Source organism: Gorilla gorilla, chromosome 23 (genome assembly GCF_029281585.2).
Source record: "Gorilla gorilla gorilla isolate KB3781 chromosome 23, NHGRI_mGorGor1-v2.1_pri, whole genome shotgun sequence".
Classification (NCBI taxonomy): Eukaryota; Metazoa; Chordata; class Mammalia; order Primates; family Hominidae; genus Gorilla; species Gorilla gorilla.
This window is the reverse complement of record NC_086018.1, coordinates 43,593,953-43,616,536: the sequence shown is the minus strand read 5'-3', so window position 1 is coordinate 43,616,536 and position 22,584 is coordinate 43,593,953. Positions and strand designations below refer to the sequence as shown.

At 52.3% G+C, this 22,584-nt stretch overlaps 1 protein-coding gene and 1 long non-coding RNA gene across 2 annotated transcripts in view; one reads left to right on the top strand and one right to left on the bottom strand.

Moving 5' to 3' along the window:
• The first annotated feature begins 1,501 nt into the window (after positions 1 to 1,501).
• On the top strand, positions 1,502 to 2,582 carry LOC101140294 (uncharacterized). The gene is made up of 2 exons (XR_010133134.1): positions 1,502 to 1,647; positions 2,363 to 2,582. It is a non-coding gene; the product is annotated as an uncharacterized lncRNA (long non-coding RNA).
• Positions 2,583 to 5,897: 3,315 nt separating this feature from the next.
• FBLN1 (fibulin 1) overlaps positions 5,898 to 22,584 on the bottom strand; it is a 99,243-nt gene continuing 82,556 nt past the window's right edge. The window contains exon 17 of the mRNA XM_031005326.3: positions 5,898 to 6,729. Coding sequence (XP_030861186.1) covers positions 6,590 to 6,729 — 140 coding nt within the window. The 3' untranslated portion in view covers positions 5,898 to 6,589. The remainder of the gene's footprint in view (positions 6,730 to 22,584) is intronic.

Sequence of the window (22,584 nt, the reverse complement as noted above, 5' to 3'; positions counted from 1 at the left end):
GCACACAGGGCGAGCTCTGGTGGGGCCCGGGCACAGGAGCTTCTGTCCCCATGGAGTTGGGGGCGCCACCCTCCCAGCATGCGGATGTGTCCACCAGCCCAGAAGCTCTCTGGATCCTGTAGTTCAGGGATTTTTACCGAGGCTTCGTCACTTACGCGTGATGAATTACTAGCTCAATCTCCAGCCCCTCTCCCTTTCCTGGAGGGTGGGGGTGGAGCCAAAAGCTCCAGGCTGCTCGTCGAATCTGGGTCTTTCTGGTGCTCAGCCCCCAACCCCACCCAGGAGCCACTGAGAGTCACCTCATTAAACCAAAGACAAGGGATTAGGAGCTTTGTGTCAGGAACCCGGAAAGAGACCAAATAGAAGTGAATGTTTCTTATTATGTCACACAGCCACGAGGTTGGTGCAGGAGCCCTTGAAGGCAGCCCTTGGAGAATCTGAGACCAAGAGGGCCTCCATCAGATCGGAGTTTTGGAAACGTAACCTGGCAGCCTAGGGGAGGACTGGACAGAGTGGGGAGGACAGAGGGGAACTGATTCACCAGAGGGAGGGTGTGAAGTGAGTGAATGAATGAGTGAACCAATGAATGAACAAGATGGGAAGGAAGGAATGAGACCAGATGGTATCAGATAGTATCAGGGAGCAAAGACTAACAGGCCCAGTTTGTATAAGGTCTTAGAAACCAGATCAAGGAGGTAGGATCAACAGTGCCTTCCTCTAAAGAAGCACATTTCCGGCCGGGCGCGGTGGCTCACACCTGTAGCCCCAGCACTTTGGGAGGACGAGGCGGGTGGATCACCTGAGGTCAGGAGTTCGAGACCAGCCTGGCCAACATGGTGAAAACGCATCTCTACTAAAAATACAAAAATTAGCTAGGTATGGTGGGGGGTGCCTGTAATCCACACTACACAGGAGGCTGAGGCAGAGAGCATGGTTTTAACCTCCGGGAGGCAGAGATTGCAGTGAGCTGAGATCACGCCACTGCACTCCAGCCTGGGCGACAGAGTGAGATCCTGTCTCAAAAAAAAAAAAAAAAAAAAAAAAAAGAAGAAGAAGAAGAAGCAAATTTCCAGGAAGAAGCAGGCTATGGAGATCAGGGCAGGCAAAGGACAGAATTAGGTTAGTGCATCAACTGGGTCCAACCAGGAAGACACATGTGTTTATCTCCTGCAGCACCAAAAACCACCCAGAAGACAGCTCAGTGGACCCTAGCAGTGGATTCTACATGTCTGCAGAAAATGAGCAGAAAACAAGCCAGAGTTACAGCTATCTGCAGAGAGACTACATCCAGGAGGTCTGATGAGTCAAAGTAATCACTGCAGTCTGACTTCTACCACTGACACCCTTCCCATACATAATTTAAATGTGTAATTATAATACCATTGCTTAGTTAATGGACACCAATTCGTGCAGGAGCTGCCACAAACAGTAATAAACCAGCTGTGTTAGAAATGGATCACTTATCAGTGCGTGCCCAAGCCTCCTAATGCCTCATGATGTTTAATAATTAAATTGTGACACCTTGAACTTGCGGCTGACACCATGAATCACAGTGGAATTCTCCAAATGGAATGCAGCCACACCTCAGCTTCTGTGCTGCGTGCTGCCACTGAGGACGTTCAATACCATTGAAGCCGTCAGATAGAGGTGGGTTATTTCCCTGTGCCCTGCACCTCCCTTCTGGTAAGTCCCTGGGAAGCAGTGGCCACGGATGAGCTGCTGCTCTCTTAAAGACTGAGATCAGGCCGGGCGCGGTGGCTTATGCCTGTAATCCCAGCACTTTGGGAGGCCGAGGCAGGCAGATCACCTGAGGTTGGGAGTTCGAGACCAGCCTGGCCAACATGACGAAACCCCGTCTCTACTAAAAAATACAAAAAATATTAGCTGGGTGTGGTGGTACGTGCTTGTAATCCCAGCTACTTGGGAGGCTGAGGCACAAGAATTTCTTGAACCCAGGAGGCAGAGGTTATATGGAGTCTCGCTCTGTCACCCAGGCTGGAGTGCAGTGGCTCAATCTCGGCTCACTGCAACCTCATTTCAGGAGATGAGACCGGCATCCTTGTGGGAGAAGATGGCCCTGAGCTGGGCATGGCAGAGGTGCTGCGGAGTGTGTGTGTGTGCGCACATGTGCACATGTGAGTGTGTGTGAGAGAATGTGTGTGTGTTGGAGATGATTACCGAAGCCTTCCTGGCACATAGTAGGTCTTTTTTCCCACAAAGAGTAATGTGATTATTGGTAGTAATGGTGACTGTCACCGTGCTTCTCACAGGCCGTATTTCAAAAGGCCTACGGTGGCTCCGTTTCTTCTCTGAGACTTCAAAAGTCCTTCAAGAGTGAGTTCCCGTCTCATTCTATGTCCAGGATGAAGACGGATGGCCTCTTGGCACCCATCTCTTTGGCACGAACGATGTGGGGAAACGTGAATGGAAATGGGGAACTGCTGCTGGCACCCAGAAGTCATCCGGTCTGGATGAAGCCAAGTCACACGAAAGTGCCTCCAATTATTCTTCATAAATTCCTCTGAGGTTTCACTTCTTGTCCACACAAGACTTTAATAAAATGTGGCATCTAACTGAATAAAGACTATCCTTTCGGGTGTGTGTGTCATGACAGTACTATTTATGGAGGGCCTCCTGTGCAGCAGTTCTTGCACTGTTTTACATAATCACCCCCTTTCATCCTAACAATCACTCCTGTGAAGTATGTGTTCTTATTTTCATTTCATTGTAGAGAAAACCAAGGCTCTGAGACATTAAGCAATGTGCCCAAGGCCACACAGCTAGTAAGTGGCTGGATTTGAGCGCAAGCCTACAAGAAACTGTCAGTTTCTTATCTGTATTTATTAATTCATCATATTGTCATTTCTTCAAAATGCAACTCAATCTCATAAAATGTCAGTGGCAGAATCTAGGTGGAAGGTGCCCTGGTATTCACTGTAAAATTCCTTCAACTCAGCTGTATATTTGAAAATTTTCATGTTACAATATTAGGAAAAAAACCCCTTGATTTCCAGGTGTTTTTTCACCTGGACAAACTTGAGAACTTTGGAAAAGCTGGCTTACCTCCTCGAATTCTAGTTGGCTGGCTTGGCTGGGTTGGCTGGGTGGGCCCTGGCACCCTCCACTCAACGCCCACCTGCATGTTAAAACGGGTCCTGCTAGGACCCTGGGCAGCCCAGGCACTTCTGACACATGCCACAGACTTCCTCTGTACAGTAGAATAGATGTCCCTTAGGAATAAAAAAAAAAAAAAACAGGCAGCTTTCTGGTCGAATACCACTCTATGAGACCTTCTGGAACCTTCCCTCCAAGTTTCTTCTACCAGATCAACAAGAAGGATTCAACTTGGTGTCTCTGTGTGTTTTGCTGTCTCGTGCTGCTTATAAACTGCTTTGCCTTTAGCAATTTCCCTCAGTTATCTTGTTCTAAGGCTACAATTAAGAAGGAATCACTGTTGCGGAGGAACTCAGAGGCACCTCCAGCTCCCATTAGCTGGTCCCTTAATGCCGCTGATGCGAGGCTCTGACAGTAATTACTTTGCAAGTATAATGAGATACTTATGGGTCCATCAGGTGCCCAACCCATAGCATGATATGAAATATTAAGAGTTAAGCTGGTGGGTAATTTACACAACTGTCTACCAAGTCTCTCCAGGATGATTAAGAAAAGGAAATGCCGGATTGAAAAGATGCCAAGCTTCCAGAGCGCATTCATGTGGTTCGATTGACAGTGGCAACCATTATCGTCATCACCGTCATCGTTGCTTTTAACGGTTAATGATAATAAGCCGTCACACACGAATGCAGCACTTTGCAATGCACAAAGCCCTCTTGCACTCATGCTCTCCAGCGCTCCTCACTGCCATCTGGGAATCTCCACTTTGCAGATGTGGAAACTGAAGCTCGGACGATGGCAGTGACTCGCCCTGCTAGCCCTGCCGAGAGAGGTCTGCCTTTGCCTCCCTGATTCTGAATCAGATAGGGTCAGGACTCCCTCTCTTCCCCTGGGCTCCTCAACCTGGCGCCCTCACCGCTCACTTGCGGGCCCCTCCTGCCCTCTTCTGCTCCAGACGGACACGCTCTCTGAGGCAGGACTCTGATTGGACAGCTTGGATCATGTGCTCATTCAAAAGCTAATCAGCAGCAGGGGGCTTGGCTCTGCATTCACCCTTCCCATGGCGGCTGCCTTTTTTTTTTTTTTTTTTTTTTTTTTTTGAGACACAGTCTCATTCCTCTGCCCCGGCTGGAGTGGATCTCAGCTCAGTGCAACCTCCACCTCCTGGGTTCATGTGATTCTCCTGCCTCAGCGTCTCGAATAGCTGGGAATACAGGCGCCCGCCACCATGCCCAGCTAATTTTTGTATTTTTAATAGAGACGAGGTTTCACCATGTTGGCCAGGCTGGTCTGGAACTCCTGACCTCAAGCGATTTACCCGCCTTGGCCTGCCAAAGTTCTGGAATTACAGGCGTGAGGCACTGCGCCTGGCCTGCCCTAACTCCCGTTAGGAGTATGGGAAACTCTTTTCCCAAAGCAGCCTGCACCTCGGTCTTCCCACCCCACCCTACTGAAGAAGGCTCCCAGAAACCAGCTTTGCTGAGCCCAGAACGGCCTGGCTCTGGCGGATTTGCCCCCAGGCTGCAAGTGGGCGGCAGCATTCCCCCTACATGTACCTTTCTATTTCCTGCCCCTTGCCCTGAGGCTTCCTTTCATTCTTGCAGCCAGCTCCCAGCCCTGCTTCCCTGCCAGGACCCCAATTCCCTAACTCCCTGGCATCAAGAGCTGCATGGATGTTCCCTGCACTTGTTTTGTCCCCGGATGTGGCTCCTTGGACCATCCAGCCCCACACCTGGCCTCTTCTTTCCCACCAGCTACAGCGGCCAAGGCTCCAGCAGGCCTTGTACTTGGCTGGCCCAGGCTTGGCTTTGATGAACCAGTGACCCAAATAAGTGACCTTGGAAAGGTCTTCCTAAAGGTGGCAGAGACCATGTTCTTGAGAGTTGGAGTGGTGTTGGCTTGAGTGTGGGGCTGAGATCTCACCCAGTGCTAGGGTCCAGGCTGCGAAATGAGGCATAGGATGAGAGGGGTTCTGAGCCACAAATGGGGTCCATACCTGAGAGGATGGGATCAACCTAGGGAAGGATTTGGAGGAGAGGCGTGTGTGGAAACAGAGCCTGGATGCTGAGTCCCTGGAGGCCGGAGTGGGCCCTGGGGCACAGGGAGCCCCTGGCCCCGCCACTGATGCCAATTGGGGTGTCAGTCCCCCAACAAATTCAGTCTGTCCATATCTATTGCTGACACAGGGTTTAGAGAGGGCCTAAATTCAGATAAATGGAATTTGAATTCCCTCTTTGTCTCTCAAATGTGTGAATTTTGGCAGCCGAGTTCCTCTCTCTGAGCCCAGTTTGTCCATCTCAAGATTGTGTGTGATCATACCCACCGCACTGGGCCACCAAGGAGGAATGAGCGAAGCACCTCATGTCAAATGCCTGGCCCAGGCCTGTGTCTGGCAGGGACTCATGGCTGCAGAAGGGTCATTATTTCCCCCCAGGGATTTCTAGAGAGGATCAGGATGCCACGAGGGATGCTATTGGAAGCAAGTCACACACAAGCCAGAGCCCTGGGCTTTCCTAGCAGCACCGGACATGGGGCAGGGAACAAACCCGAGCCGCACTTCTCAGAGGGTGGGCATGGCATTGAAAACGACGTGTGTAGGAAGCTTTTCCAATATACAAGCTGGGCCCCGCCCCAGAACCTTGAGGGGCAGGAGGAGCATTGAGACAACCTTGGGCGGGGTGAGGCACAGGGACGGCGGGGGGAGATTTCCAGTCCCTTAGCTGGCGGAAGACTCCTGAGCTGGCAGAGAGCCCTCTTCTTGAAAGACTCTCATGCACAGGCCATCAGGAGGATCACAAAGTTGTTTATTTTCCCACCTATAAGAAAAGATGGATGATGCAGAGCGCCGAGAAATCCCAGCCATTCCCCTGGTGAACATACTGGAGGCCCACACGAGCCTAACAGGCTGTCTTTACCAAGGGATTTTCCTCTATTTCAACAGAACTGCAATTTCCCTTCCAAGTGCTCCCCGAGGCATTCTGTCATGCTGCTTCTGGGGATAATTTATCATCCACGTCTGTGCTATTCTACAGCAGCCATGTCCTTAGAACATAGAAAATCTGATCGGCCAAAAAAAAAAAAAAAAAAGGACCAAAATGTCAAATTTCATACAATCAGGGCAAGAACTGGTCTTCTTTTGGCATTTGGACTGGCTGCCCCCTAAAAAATGTCTTTCTTTCCTTGGCCCTTAGCAAGGCCCAGCCCAGAGGCAGAGAAAGGGGGTGATACTTAGCCTTCGCATTAAAAAATGAGCAAGGTTTTCAACCAAACAGTTGAGCAATTGGACTCATTTTTTTAAACACCAAAAGTACATCAGATGGACTTATTCATCTGGCTCAGCTTAATACATGTTGGCCTAATGCTACAAATACCTAACATTAAAAAATTCTGAGGGTATAAACAAGTACAGGCCACAGTCACTGGCAGCAATGATTTGGCCTAGGGGTGCGCCTGCGGCTGTGCGGCAGACCAGCCCTCAGAACCAGTACTCAGAGACGAAGATGTGGACGTTGACAACATTTCGGTGGGAGACCACGCCCCCGACCACATAGTTCATCTCCAGCTTCAGGACGGCATGAAATGGGCCCACGATGGGCCGCACCTGGCGCACGACACCTGTGGAGAGAGCAGAAGGTGTGCCGGAAGTTAGAAGGGACTGCAGCGAATCTGGGAAATGGTTTCCCTCGAGGAGTTTCAGAGCTAGAAGGAGGCGTAGACCTCATGAAGTCCCATCCTACGCCAGATGCTCGAGTCCCCTGAATAACGTCCCCTTCCAAGTGGTCAGCTCAGGCTCTGCTCCTGCCTCCAGGGACTGGTGAAAGTGAACTCCCTACTTGCTGGGACAGCCTTTCCATCATGCACTGCCCAACCTGGAGGAAAGTCGTGGGTGTGGGCTTTGAAACTGGATGGCTCTGGGATCAGTGCCAGCTTCTGAGCCCAGGTTTTCTGCTCTACCACCATTTACCTGACAGGTGTTTCTTTTTTGTTTGTTTTTTGGTTTTGCGACGGAGTTTCACTCTTGTTGCCCAGGCTGGAGTGCAATGGCGTGATCTCGGCTCATTGCAACCTCCACCTCCCGGGTTCAAGCCATTCTCCTGCCTCAGCCTCCCGAGTAGCTGGGATTACAGGCATGTGCCACCATGCCTGGCTCATTTTATATGTTTAGTAGAGACGGGGTTTCTCCATGTTGATCAGGCTAGTCTCAAACTCCTGACCTCAGGTGATCCACCCGCTTTGGCCTCCCAAAGTGCTGGGATTACAGGCATGAGCCACTGCGACCGGCCTACCTGAAAGGTTTTAAGGGAGCCTAGAAGAGGGCCTGGCATGCAGTGGGTACCTGATAGACATCTTTCTCCCTCCTTCCAACCCCCTGTGCCCAGTTCTGACCCCTGAGAAGAAATGAAGCAGGCATATCCTCTCCCCCAGAACATCTGAGGATTGTAGTGGGCCCTGGATCCTCCTGCAAGCAGAGCACCCCCAGTTCTCCATGGGGCATGCCTCCGGACCCCTTGCCGTGCATGCCTCTGTGGAGGGTGACACCTGAGCTCACTGTTCAGTGTTTGTGATAACAGGGAAGCAAGAGGTGGCTGGAGTGACAGAGGATCAGAGCAGCAGTGGCATCCGCAGGGCAGTCAAAAGGAGGATGGGTGGTGCAGGGAGACTGGTGTCAGTTCTGGGGAAACAGCTGGGGGTTGCAGGGAGCTCTGCCTGTACCAGGGTAGGGATCAGGCAAAGACTGTGGCCAGAGGACAGGGCACAGACAAAGCTCAGCCACGGCAGGGTAGAAGAGGAGCAACCCCAGGCATTCTGCAGATTCCAGGGGATCAGGGTTGGCGGGTAAGGGAGTGGGTGCCACAAGTCCTCCCCAGCCTGGGCCCGCCATCTCCATGGCCCCCGACCAGGCCCAGCTGGCACTGCCTTCCCTCTGCAGGGCACCCAAAGCCTCACAGACACTCTCCCATACTCTGTACGTGGTGAGAATATGGGACAGTCCTCACTGCACTGTGGAGAGGCTGAGGCCCTTTCGAGGCCTAGGTTCCCCAACAACAAACAGTGCCATGCCCCTGTGCTCCTGCACTGCACGATCCAGATACCCAGCATCTGCCAAGGCATCAGCTCCAGCTGTGCAGAGCGGCCTTCCCACCAGAGCAGAGCACTCAGCAGATCCCCTTCGCATGTACACATGTGCTCAACAGGCGCTGGGACAGTTCCCAGGGTTCCAGACATCATGAACAGGATGCTGGTTTCAAAGCTGGTGGGAGATCTAGGATGAAAGGTATGCACCATGCTCTGATGAAGGGTATGCATTGTCCAGCAGGGGCGAGAATGGAGGTGGGGAGGGCTGGGGAGTCAGGACAGGTGTCTTGGAGGAGGCACCCCTCCTGCAGAGGAAGCTGCACAAGCCAAGGCTGCAGGCTGCTCCCCAGTGTCTGCGGCCAAACAGGCACAGACCTATGGGTGCTGACATTTATGAATGAACCGCCAAGGTCCCTTCTCCGTTCCACATGTTCTGACAGTAGGATTTGTCTAAGGTGGTGTTGAGGGTGGGGATGTGGGGTAACTATCTAACAGGTGGCTCTCTGGTCGTACCATCGGCCAATTTCTATGGCCAATTTCCGGTACCACGTGGCATCACTGAAAGTGGACTTGTGGAGAGATGTGTACAAGCAGCTCTCCAGAGCTGGTGTGAGCGGTGTGAATGGTGTGAGCTGGCACTGAGACACCTGCTTGGATGCTCTGTGAAGAGCGAATATGGAGCCTGCAGCTTCACAACCACACGTTGAGAAATAGCTACTGACTGTTTGCCACAAACGGCTGATTCCAGGCTGGATTCTGTGAACAGTTCCTCTGCAGGCTTAGGAAACGTGCACGGGGACAGCCTATCTCCAGCTCTTGGTGCCCAGGACACAGCAAAGGCTCAGGGAAGAACTGAGGGGTCAGGAAGGCCTTCAGTACGAGTGGCTGGTTCCTGGTCAGGAACATCAAGTTCATGCTCAGAAAGAGAATCTGGGCACAACGTTCCCCCCTTTCGCTCTCTGGGCTTATGTTTCAAAAGTGAAAGGCCCAGCAGCTGGGGTGGAATTTCAGGCTGTTCCCTAAGCAAACATGGGCTTTAGCTCCGATGGAGAGATAAGCACAGGCTTCTGTAGGCTGTCAGCACCCTTGCTCTGCCTGCTACCTGGTGATGACATTGAAGCTTTGTCCTGCTTGAAAGCCCATGAACATCTTCAGCTCCCGGCAAAAGACATGGGCCTGTCACCACCCTGGGCTTGCCAGCAGGCCCTGATGACCGGGTCACTCCTGCCTGCCCCTCCCTGGGCTGGGTCTGCCCACCAGGGTGAGTGTGGGCTCACAGGGCTGAACCCAAACACACCCTCATGGGCCCGCTGTATGTCATATTTTTCTCTCCCCAGGCCCGAGGCCAACAATGGTGCCCCCGCTGGCCACAGTGACCTGCCAACTTTACTGGTACTAGGCGCAGAGACGCTTCTTACCACCCTTCCTGGCATTCAGAGGTTTGGGGCTTGAAGGAGAAGGAGGAGAGGCTGGGTGAGCCTGTGAATCACTGTAGGGAGGAATGGCAGGCACCTCCACAAGCAACAGTCAGGTATGTCTTTGTTTCAGCTGGGTGCAGTGGCTCACGCTTGTAATCCCAGCACTTTGGGAGGCTTAGGCGGGCAGATCACAAGCCCATGAGTTCGAGACCAGCCTGGGCAACGTGGCAAAACCCCGTCTCTATAAAAAATACAAAAATTAGCCAGGCATGGTAGTGTGTGCTTGTAGTCCCAGCTACTCAGGAGGCTGAGGTGGCAGGATTGTTTGAGCCCGGGAAGGTCAAGGTTGCAATGAGCCAAGACTGTGCCACTGCATTCTAGCCTGGGTGACAGAGCAAGATCCTGTCTCAAAAAAAAAGAGATCTATTTCTGTTATTATTATATTTCTGTATATTATATAGTTTCATATATGATATATAACTATTATATATATAAAACATTAGTATAGTATTAAAAATATATCTTATAAAGTATGTCAAATTTATATAAATGTATTTTAAATAGTCTAAAGTGTATTTTATAAATTTACATATAAATTTATATAATTATTATATAATTATATTTACACATAAGTGTATTTATATGTAAATATAATTATATATAAATAATATCCATATTTATTCATATAAAATGCTTACATTTACTCTAAAATTTATATATAAAATATAAACATGATAAATATATAATTATCATATTATTATGTTGATATATGTGTATAATTATCATATTCTTATGTTGATATATGTATATAATAATTATATTCTTATGTTGATATATGTATATAATAATTATCATATTCTTATGTTGATATATGTATATATTTATCTTAAATGTCTATGTTTAAATACACACTCCTGGTGCATGTGGGACCATTAATATTATCAACAATTCCGATGCACAGAGGGTCTGCACATGCTACGCGTGCCTGGCACTGGCTAAATAAGAATGGAGAGAAACTGACGGTCTGTCCTCGGGGGTCAGTCTGGGGACAGAGAAAGAAAGAAGAAAGTGCTCATGCAGTGCGCTCCATGTGGGGCAGGGACCTGCCACAGACGTTCTAAGTAGGCCCTTGGAGACCTGCAGGATACGAACTGACCTGGCTCCGTGGTAGGCCCCCCAGATGGGTTATTTGACCTTCCTGAGTCTCAATTTCCTCTTCTATGAACAGGGATTAAAAACAGCAACCTTTGGCCGGGTGTAGTGGCTCACGCCTGTGATCCCGGCACTTTGGGAGGCTGAGGCGGGCGGATCACAAGGTCAGGAGATCAAGACCATCCTGGCTAACACGGTGAAACCCTGTCTCTACTAAAAATACAAAAAAATTAGCCGGGCGTGGTGGGGACACGCCTGCAGTCCCAGCTACTCAGGAGGCTGAGGCAGGAGAATCACTTGAATCCAGGAGGCGGAGGTTGCAGTGAGCCGAGATCGCGCCATTGCACTCCAGCCTGGGCGACAGAGCAAGACTCCATCTCAAAAAACAAAACCAAAAACAAAACAAAAAAAACCCAGCAACCTTCAAAATCAGAAACAAATAAAACTCGATGTCATCCTTTTTCCTTCCACTGAGAAATGACCACTGGCTATCAAAAAGCATTCTAATATGTAAAGTGATCTGACTCGCAGCCAAAGCGTGGCTGAATTCTTAGAAACATACAGCAGGTGTTAAGTATTTCTCTTGGACTGATTTATGAGAGAGGAAAGCCCTGAACATATAGAAAATGATTGTCCCTAAATACATTGCACCAGAGTACTTCACGAGGTTTGGTCTCTACAATGGCTGAAGACCGGAGCTCCAAGCTGATTGTAAACAGCTGCGTGGTGAGACAAGCAACTCAAAAGGAAGTAAAGGACCACACTAGGGAAAAGGGTGCTGTGAAGGGGAAGGGAGGCGCTAGGCTGAATCACTGATGGTCAGATTCGGGGCCTGGATTTTCTCAGGTTCTTTGCATTTAACAAGAAAAGTTATTAAGGTAGAACAAGTAGGGATGCTGCGAGGGTCGAACAACAGACTGTACGGCTGCACACAGCAGGCGCTCAAGGAATGTGCACCCCTTCCTGACCTTCCAAATCCTCTTCTCTATCCCTCCCCTCTGACCTGAAGTCCACACTGCATCTCCCAGTCTGTGCACAACCCCACTCAACCCAGGACCCCCTTTCCCAGGCCATGCCCTGTCAGCGGACCTGCCCACACTCCTCCAGCCTAGCCACATTTTCCTGGGCTCTGGTTTGGGGAACAGGTTTCCTCCATCTCCAGGCTAGTTCAAGCATGACTTCCACCTCCTTGCCCTCACCTGGACTGAACCCAGGCCAGTGGCTAGGGAGGACTTCATGAAAGAGGACCTAAACAGTTCAGCTAGTCCTCAGTTCCTGGCACATAATAGATGCCAAATAAATGCCTGCAGAATCAAGATTCTGATACCACTTTTCTTCATAGCTTCCTAACCACCCATCAACCCATCCATCCACTCACCAATCCATCTATCCATCCATCCATCCATCCACCCACCCACTCACCAATCCATCAACTCACCTACCCATGGATCCAACCATCCATCCATTCACCCACCCATCAACCCAACCATCCGCTCATCCATCCATCCATCCATCTATCCACTCACCCACCCATCTATCCATCCATCCATCCGTCCATCCATCCATCCATCCATCCATCCATCTATCCACCAATCCATCCACTCACCTACCCATGGATCCAACCATCCATCCATTCACCCACCAATCAACCCATCTGTCCATCCACCCACACACCCACCCATGAATCCACCCACCCATCCATCAGAGGCTACTCTGCACAGAGGAGCTCTAAACAGGAAGCTTTAAATTGGGTTTTGAAGAATAAATAGGAGCCAGGGAAGCAGGAAGGACAAGTGCAAAGCCCAAAAATATGAAGGTTCAGGCCGGTTCTGGGAACGGTGTCAATCTTGGGGAGAGGCAGGCAGATGAGGCTGAGCCATGTGCCTCATCTGGTGGGGACTGCCCCAGGACCTCATTTTGTCAGTCTCAGAGAACCAAGGAGCTGGGTCATTTCCTGGCTGCCTCCCCATCACCAGTTCTACACCACTGTTCTTTCAGAACCACCACCAACTTCTCTAACACAGGGAGGCAAGGGAAGGAGGAAGAAGTAGCAAGGAACACTCGCTGCCCACATGCAGCATCGCACACGTGAGAGAGCTGCCACCAGGGGCCTGGTTCCATCCATCCACTTGATCCTACAGACTCTGATTTCCCATGTCTCATGTGCCAGACACTGGGACCAGCTGGACTGCTTCATAGAAGTCTTCACAGAAGTCTTCCCTGGACCCCCTATGTCACCTGGCACCTGGTCTCTTTCCACTGCAACACTGCACCTGCTCATTGCAGGGGATGCTCACAGTCGGCCTCCTTGTTCAGGGACAGTGTCAGCTCATTTCTGCCCCACCATCCCCAACCCAGGCCCTGGCAGGCCCATGGCAGGCCTTCTGCCGTGATCACATTGTAAGATGAAGGCAGAAGAAGAAGAAAAGAGAGTGAAGGAAGGAGAGAAGGAAGAAGGAAAATCAGTCCCTGAAGCCTCACAATCTAGGAACGAAGACAACACTTTGTCCTGAAGGAAAGGGGAGCCACCGAAGGCTCCGGGCGAGAGCAGTTTCATTTGGAAGGACCACCCCAGCAGTAAAAGGCAGGACAAAGAGGTGCATTTCCATCACGCCTGGCTTGTCTGTCTTACCTGCCAGGGTGTTTGCCTCCTACCTTTCCGAAGCCCCAGAAAGAAAAAAAAGGCCACAGTGCTGACTTCAATTGTGTTAATCTTCCAAATCCTCATCCCTGGCATTTCTGCTTCAGGTCTCAGACGCTGCTGGTATCCCTTGGCGTGTCTGTGCCTCTTAAAGATATAATTAAGCACTTTTTTTCTCCCTGTTGAAAAATGTAGGTCCCCTCGGGCGCTTCACTTTCATGTCTTGGCTCTGCTCTGTAAGTTGCAGCTGATGTGCTGGGGATCCAGGATCCTGAACACGAAGTGCTCGGGTCCAGTGGGGAGACCTTCGCTCCCTCTTGGGCTCTGTGGTCCACATTCTTGGCCCCATCTCGAAGCCATCTTTCAGCTCCTGCTATTTGATGTTGCACTTGATTGTTTCTCTATTGTTTGAAATGATGAAAGTCAGTGGCGGGGGGTTGGGGGGAGTCTCTCTGCCTGAGTCTCATGTCTCTGACTCTAGACACTGGTTTATAAACAGACCTAGAGTTACAGCCTCGAGTTCCTAGGTGGCTCTGCATTGACCAGCTGTGTGACCTTGGGTGCGTCATCTTCCCTTCTAAAGTGCAGCCTCCAACGTGAGGCTTGTGATTCTAGCTGACAATGTGTAACAGAGTGTGCAGGGCTGTCAAAGAGCATTTCAGCAAACACGATGATGAATCAAGAGACTGCACAATATCTCATACCAGTGGAAATTAACTGTGGCCACCACGTGGGGCCAGCCATGAGCAGAAAGGAAGGGAAGTGTAGGGCTGTGTGGACAAGGTGCTGAAACAGAGAGGCCAGGAGCTCAGAGGAGACCCAAGCAGGCTTGCCCATCACAAGCACCACAGGCAACTGGGAAGAAGCAAACAATCACCAGGCCTCAGTAAATTCACCCCAAGAGGCTCCACAGTTCCTGCAGGCGAGGATGAGCAGCACAGACCAATGGCAAAGAGGAAACATTGAGAATATGTGCGGCCGGGCGTGGTGACTCACGCCTGTCATCCCAGCACTTTGGGAGGCCAAGGTGGGTGGATCATCTGAGGTCAGGAGTTCGAGACCAGCCTGGCCAACATGTCGAAACCCTGTCTCTACTAAAAATACAAAAATTAGCTGGGCATGATGGCAGGCGCCTATAATCCCAGCTACTCGGGAGGCTAAGGCAGGGAGAATCACCTGAACATGGGAGGCAGAGGTTGCAGTGAGCCGAGATCACGCCGCCACACTCCAGCCTGGGTGACTGAGCGAGACTCTGCCTCAAAAAAGAAAAAACAAAAAAGCACATGGAAGTACTGTCAGCACTCACAAAGCCACCAACTAGAGTGTGGATGGGCTGGAAAGAGGCCACACAGCAGGAGACATGGGTGGAGACAGAGAGACCCTATGTGCCCACAGCCGCATTCAGCCCCCATCACAGTTAGGGATGAGACACGGTCGCCCTCCTTTTCCTGAGGAGAAAAATGAGGCGCTACTAGTAGCACCTTCCACATCACGGAGCTAACAGGGCCGCAGGTTTCCGTCCAGCTGGGACTGACCTCAGAGCCCAGATCTTCCCATCCCACTGCATCTCCTTCCTCCTGTCTGCAAAATGACGTACAGGACACTTCCCGACTGTACTGCCCTTAGCTGACTCACAAACACACGGCAAAAACAGCAGAAAGCAATTACAGAGAATCGCATCAGAAGCTGGTGGTGTCGAAGGGACTGAGCTCCCGAAACCTGGTCTTCTCTGCTTGGCTGAGAAACGCCATAAAAGCCGGGAAGCAAGGGGGACAGGTGTCTGGGCTGCATATTTAAAATACCAAGTGTCAGTCAACATGTCTCAGCAAAACTCATCATCCGTATTTCTTGATGGTTATAAATGTGCTCCTTCCGCAGGTCTCCCGTGAGCTAAATCAGACAGTTTGGAGGGGACAGCTGAAGGTAGCTGAATGAAAGAGACAGCTCCCAGGGTGCACCTTTCCCCTTGGGGAAAAATATGAAGGGAAATGTCAGCTTTCGACTAAAGCCCTTCAGCCTTCACCTGTGGCGAGGGAACTAACATTTCTGCAGTGCTCCGTCATCACAGAGCTCACTCACATCGACTGTCTCTCCTCTCATCGCAAACGCAGGCAGCGGGGGCTCACCGGGGAGAAAATTTGGCTCTGTGTGGTCACGTGAGTTGCTGACAATCACACGGCCAGCAAGCAGTAAACCAGAACTGGAGCCCAGACCCTGGGCCACTGCCCCTTCCACCAAGCCCTGTGGCCTTGCCAAAGGAAGACAAGGTCTGGGAGAGTTCTGGAAGGATCTGCTGTCTGAGGCACCTGCTTTTAGGAGAAGTGAACTTGTGACTGAGACTAGAGGGATAAGAAATCATGTCCCCTCCCTCCGTGTGTCTCCTGAGCCGACCTCAGCCTCCACCCACCTACCTGCTGGGTGGGGTCCTCCTGGGCCCCAGACCCAAACTCGGAGTCCACTCCAATCTCTCCAGACGCCCCTCCCAGATGGACAATTCAAATCCAAGCACGCCAAACACTGACCCACCCTCCTCCCTTAAACCCACTTCCCTTCCTCTCCTACCCCTCACTCTCCAGGCAGGTACCCCGAAGCCAGGAACTTGGAGTCGCCCTCGACAGGCCCCTTACTCCCATCCCTCAGGTTAAACCATCACTGAGGCCAATGGATTCTATTCTTAAAGGTCTCCAGACTCTCCTCCCTTCTCTCCCCACAACCCCACCTGGCCTCAGTTCCGGCCTCATCGCATCTACCTGAACACGTGTACCACCTTCCTTTTCACCCCTCCCATGCCCCTTCCCACTGTGCTCAGAGCCAGGAGGTAAATCCAACCGTGGGGGCCCACTGTGGCTCTGCAGGGGGCTCTTCTCACCCTACCCCCACCCGGGCTCACAGCAGGTGAGACGCATCTTGCTGAGGCCCATGGCCCCATCCAGGCCAGCTCTCAGCACACTGCCCCAGCCACACTGAACCACTTGCAATCCCCCAAGGTGAGGGGGCCACGAAGGGCAGGACAAGTTCAAGTCTTGCCAACTTCACTCAAAGACCTGGGCACACCAGAGGGGCCAAGTCCTGCCCTCTGCCTTCCGGAGTGAAGGCTACTCTGCCTCCTTCTACAGATCCAATGAAGGTCTGGAGGGATGGGGGGGGAGAGGCTGGCCTGGTGGGCAGCCCTTGAGTGCAGAGAGGGGGTCCTGAGCCCCAGGCCTGCAGGTCAGAGCAGAGCCCTCTCTTCTCTATCTGACAAGCACAGAGCGCTTGCTGTGGGTGGCTGCAGTGCTGGGTGCTGGGGTTACCAACATCACCCGGCCCTGGTCTGGCTCTTCATGGGGCTGTCAGCCACTGGGACAGCAGGCACAGGGGATTGGGGCAGCAGAGGCCGATAAAGGTAAGCAAAGCTCCTTTGGGAGAGCTTCAGAGAAATACACACCCCAAACCGGGAACTGGTGTCATGGAAGCTTCCCCAAGGGGTTAACCTTGAACTGACTTTGAAGAACGAGGTGCCCAGCAGGAAAAGGGTGGTGGGAGGGTGCTCTGCGGGGAGGGTGCTCTGCGGGGAGGGTGGAGACATGAGGCAGCTTGGTGCTCTCAGTTTTCCTGAGCAGATGAGAGTAAAGGAGGGAGGGCTAGGGGAGAGGCTGATGAGAGGGGCAGGCCAGTCATGCCCCTTCTGTCTCCTGGAGCCATGGGAGCCGCTGCTGGAGTTCAGCAGGAGGGGACAGGTGAAGCTGGTGGAGAACCATCACTTTCTTCTCCTTTACTCCTGAGAGGCGCCATGAATGAGCCAATTCAGGGCAAAAAGGGGCCCCCTGCTGCAGGGCCACGGCACAGAGCCCCCCTAGGCTGGAGCCAGGCCACGTCCTCAATGTCCCTTTTCCAGGCCGTCATCCCAGAGGCTCGCGAATCTGCAGATGACTGTCTGCGCTGCCATGGACTGAACATTTACGATACACCTACGCTATGGACCGTGCTCCATGTTGTCAGGATGCAGAAGTGACAACTGAGATTTCAGGACCGGGTCAGGCCTCTAAGAGTAGAACTCTGCCCTCCCCAAGGTCACTGGGGGAAGTCATGACAGCAGGAACCCCACAGAGTCCCAGCATGATGTGTGCATTCTTAATTCATGTCACCTGAGCCTGGAAGCTCCTGTGTGCCTCAGTTTCCTCATCTGGAAAATGGGTTGCTATGAGGAGCAAGTTATATATAAAAAATATATTTTTATATATAAAAAATATATTTTTATATATAAAAAATACATATATATGCCCAGAAGAGTGCCTGGCACACCACAAGGGCCACACAGGGTTTGCTGTTAATTTGAGGACTGTGATAGCCTTGGCCACAGATGGAATATTCCTAGCAGAGTCCGCCTGGAAGCACCTGACATCCTCCCAGTGCTGGCCGGGTAATGGCAGGCACTGAGATCCTTTCACAGATTTAAAGACGGTCAGGAGAGGCCGCCAAAAGATTCATATCACCGTCATTCCTTTTTTTTTTTTTTTTTTTTTTTTGCTAATTTTGCACAACATGCCTCTACTGCTGTTTGGCTAAAACATTTCATTTTTAAAAAAGAATAATTTATGAATGTGCCCGGTGATATTAAAGGCTTTTCAGAAGGTGCAGACCAGCAGCCTAAGAGGGTCACAAATCATTCCTGCAGGAGGCTCTGGAGACTAAGAGGCTGTTCCCAGCCCCTTTTAACCCTTTGGTGACTCTGGAAGTCAGCAGGTGTGTGGGATCCTGTGGCCAGTTATGGGCAACTGCTGGGGGCTGTGTTGGGGTGACCCCAGTGGGTGCATCTGTTCTGTGTGTGTATAAGAAGCAAGGACAAACAGGGTGACAGAGGGTAGCCTTGCACGAATAAACCCCTGGAGGCTCTTCCGTCTAGGAATTGTTTGGTGGAATTGAAAGTCAAGCGAAGAAACTCCCAACGCCACAACTCCTGGTGTTTCCCTTTTCACGACACCCCTCCCCCCAGCACAAGCATTTCTCTGCTCTGGTTCATGACAGACTTTCCAGAAGGAGTTCCCCAGGCATGGCCACTCCGGCACTCTGCCATTCCCTCTGCCTGGAGCCCTCTTCCTCCAGATCTCTGTGTGGGTCACTTCCTCAGCTCCTGAGTCTTTGACAAATGTCACTGACCACCAGATTTAAAGCTGTACCGCCATGCTTCCCCCCTCCTCCCCACTCCCCTCCCCTGCTCTGCACAGCCCTCACTACCATCTGACCGTGTATATATTATGTTTGTTTCTCGTGTGCTCCTACCCTCTGGGATAAAAAGTGTATGAGAGAGGCGTTCATGTCTGCCTTAGTCACTGCTGCATTCCTCAGAGCAGGACCTGCCCCCAGGGATACACACATTACTCGTTGGGAGAATGAGTATGAGGAGAGTTGCAAAAGGGGCTCATCTGGGGCCACTGGAGCACAAAAGAAGGAGCTGCACGCTCTGCATGTGGAGCGTGTGGAGGGCATCCAAGAGGTGGTGACAGCTGACATTGGCTTTGAGGGATGAATAGGAGTTCACCAAAAGGAGAAGGAAGTGAATGTCACGGCTACAGTCCGGGAGAGGAGAGAGGCCATGGAATATTTGGGGTCTGAGGCATGGGCTGGAGTGGCTGAAGCAGAGCAGAGGGAAGAGGAAGGAGTAAGATGCAAGCGGCTCTGCAGAGCCGGAAGGCCAGTTGGTAGATCTGGGTGCTTCTCTCCAGCCTGGAGCCCAGGCATCCCTGAGCGCTGGGCCCCCAGGGGTAAGCCCCACTCTTAAGAGATACAGCAGTGACCACAACTGGCAGACAAGCACAGATTCCCTACCTCATACACATTTTATTCTGGAGGGTAGGAGCAGGCGAGGGAGATAGGAAGCTCTGGGCTGAGGACGTGTCTCTGGCCAGGCAGCGGGGATGGATGTGAAAAGTGGGGCTCTGGGCTGAGGACGTGTCTCTGGCCGGGCAGCGGGGATGGATGTGAAAAGTGGGGCTCTGGGCTGAGGACGTGTCTCTGGCCGGGCAGCGGGGATGGATGTGAAAAGTGGGGCTCTGGGCTGAGGACGTGTCTCTGGCCGGGCAGTGGGGATGGATGTGAAAAGTGGGGCTCTGGGCTGAGGACGTCTCTCTGGCCGGGCAGCGGGGATGGATGTGAAAAGTGGGGCTTAGAACACAGACACTGCAGTCACAGCAAGTCCGGCTGTGGGTGTGGGGAGGGGTCCGTGCCTTCCAGCACCAGGAACCAGTGGCCAGGCACATTTTGCCATGACGCGCACGCACATTACGAGGGGAGAGGCTCGTGATGTGCTCGTGAACCTCACGTCCCATTGACAACATCTGGGAGGCGGGGTACCCGCAGGTCTGAGAAGCAGCCCACATGCCTCGCAGGAGTCCCCCAGAAGCTCACGAGAACGGCAGCACGTCAAGGTCCCAGAATAGGGACCTCTGTCCCTGTACTGTCCATAGACCCTGTCCACATGGCCTGGCCCAGCCCTTTCTGCTGGCTCCCGGTGCTGTGGATGGCCTGATGTCACCCACCAACAGGCATCACTAGGACCCCATCCTGCCTGGGCCCTCAGGCTGACTCCAGGGTGAATGGATGCGACCCTTTCCCACATGGCCCCATTCCGGGCCCTCCTCTACTCCTTCCGAAACACCTGCTTACCCCCCACCACCTTTCACCTGCTCAGTGTGCGTCCCTGTCTTCCCACCCCTGTGATTCGCAGTCCCTGATGGCTCAGGCATGTGTCCGTGGGGACCAAGCAGGCACGGGAGATGGAAATTTTCAGATGCCCGCCAGGTGCTAAGTCTTCCAGCCCAAACCTTGACGAGCACCACTGCCTTTGTGCAAGGCAGACGTCTCAAGTTTGGCTTCCTTCCACCCTCCCGCTGGGACCATGGCGGTCCCGTCCACGGTGACACCGCAGATGTGGAGCTGTGTAATCTCCCAACCTCTCTGGCTGCATCGTCTCACCTGCGCTACACCAAAAAGGCCTGTAGAGAGGGGTGTAGCCGACCCCTGGGGGTTCAGCAGGGCAAGACAGTCCCCTCTTCCCACCATGCTGTCTCCTCCTGCAGAGGCGGCCATGGCAGGGGGTGCTGAGCGGGCTGTACCCCGCCGACCCTCCCTAGCCAGGTCCTGGGCTGGAAAACCGATCTCAGGTGTGGAGTGCGGCACTCACATGGACAGGGCGTCTCCTGGGGCTGAGGCCTTGAGCTCTGAATGAATGCTGTCCACGTTACTGCAGGTCCAGCCCAGGCTGTCCAAGGGCCACCCACTGAGCAGGGAGGTTTCCGGGACTGGTCCCTGGGGCCCCCTGTGTGTCTCACTGAAGTAGGCTCAAAAGCAGAGACTGTACCGCATTAAATGCTACCAAGCCCTCTGAGGGGTCTGGCCTGAGCCCAGGAGCTGCTGCAGGGAGGGTCACCAGCTTTGTGACAGGGGTGACTTCTGAGAGTTTTGGTATCTGGGGAATTGGGGGCTGATAACCTCAAGGAGGGATAACAGCAGCTGTTTCGGGGGGCTACGCGCCGTCACACAGGGCACAGGGCCTGATACCTCAGAGCCCATCTCTGCCCCATGGGGTCACGACATAGGGAGCAGAAAAGGTGTGTGTTCTCCTTCCATCTCCCAGTCTCTGAGAGACCCTCGTCCCCATGCCCTCCACCTCCTGGAACCCTCGGTGACACCCCCAGCTCAAGATGGAGTCAGGCCGCAGCTGATCCCAGCCCAGAGGAGGCCGGGCCCAGCACCCTGGGAAAGAACTTGGCTGCCGGCCAGGGTGTGGCCCCCGGGGTGACAGGGCTGTGTCTCCCAGAAAAGAGAAAGCGCGTCATCCCTGGGATTTGCCGTGAAAGCCAGGACAGGGCAATCACTCATCACCGGGCAGAGACGGCTGCGCTGTTGTTTTTAGGTGGAATTTCTGAATCTCATTTGTAATGTGTACTGATCCCAGGCTAAACTCTCCACATGGGCTGCAGGACGCGGTCAGCGGCGCACATTTAACCCCTTAAGAGGTAATAATTTTAACGAGGTGATCTGGGCCCTGCTGGCTGGGACAATGGATGGTCTCAAGCCTTGACTGAGGCCTTGCCTGGCCAGGGGGAGAGGTACAGCTAGGTAGATATCTCCATTCACAGGCCCTTGTACCGGGGCTGCTGCATACAGTTGAGCAGGTTGTGTACTGCAAATAGACTCACCGGTGGATGGTGCTGCCTAGATTTTGCAGTGCACAACACATCCAACTGTACATAGCAGCCCTGCCACACACCACTTCTCTCTCTCTCTCAGACATGAACTGGGATGACACCAACCCCTAAACCGCAAGCACTTTCAGCTGTGGGAACTCTGGCAGGATGCTATGGATACTGGTGGGGAGCTTCTTAAAAGCAGGATGTGTAGCTTGGATGTAGATTTGTTCTGCAGTACCCAGTGCAGGGCATAGAACAGTACCCCAGGATGTTCTTGTTGAATGAATAAGATAATTCAAGGATGACAGGACTCGGGAGGCCTGCTTGCTGACTTGCTTCCGGCCAGGCCAGCCTCACCAGCCCAGGCCGCGAGATCTGCCTATTAAGTAGGTCCTGGGCAGTTGGAGCCACTTTGGGCTGGACGGTCCTGGCCCTGTCCCATCATCCTTGATCTGCCCTGTTGTCCCCTAAGAAGGCTCCGGGCTCCCACCAGCCCTCCTTTTCCAAACTTCTTCCTCCCAGCGGCTCATTTATCCTCCAGACTAGACCACTCTTATGTTAAAATAGGCACAAACCTCAGTCCCTATTACCCTGCAGGGCGAATATTATTATGGCAATTTTACTGAGAAGAAAGCTGAGGCTCAGACAGGTTATGAAACTTGCCTAAAGTCACACAGCTGGAAACAGGGAACAAAGCCGCAAGCCCAGAGCAGTTTGCCGCGGCCACACAGACCCAATCACACTTTGCCTAAAAGGGGCCACTCACGCCATTGCTATTTTTCAAACGGTAAACTTGAAATTGGGTAACAATCCTTATACACCCACAGATGGAATTTAAAATGCGATTTCAAAACATAAACTGTGGTAGTTCCCTTTAAGGGGGGGTGTGAGTGCTGCAGGAGCGTGTTGACACGCTGGCAAAACTCAGAGGCTCCCACGACTCAGCATAGACAATGTGGGAAAGCGGCTGTCAAGTTCACTTTCATGGAAAAGCCTGGGTGTTGTGCCGGCT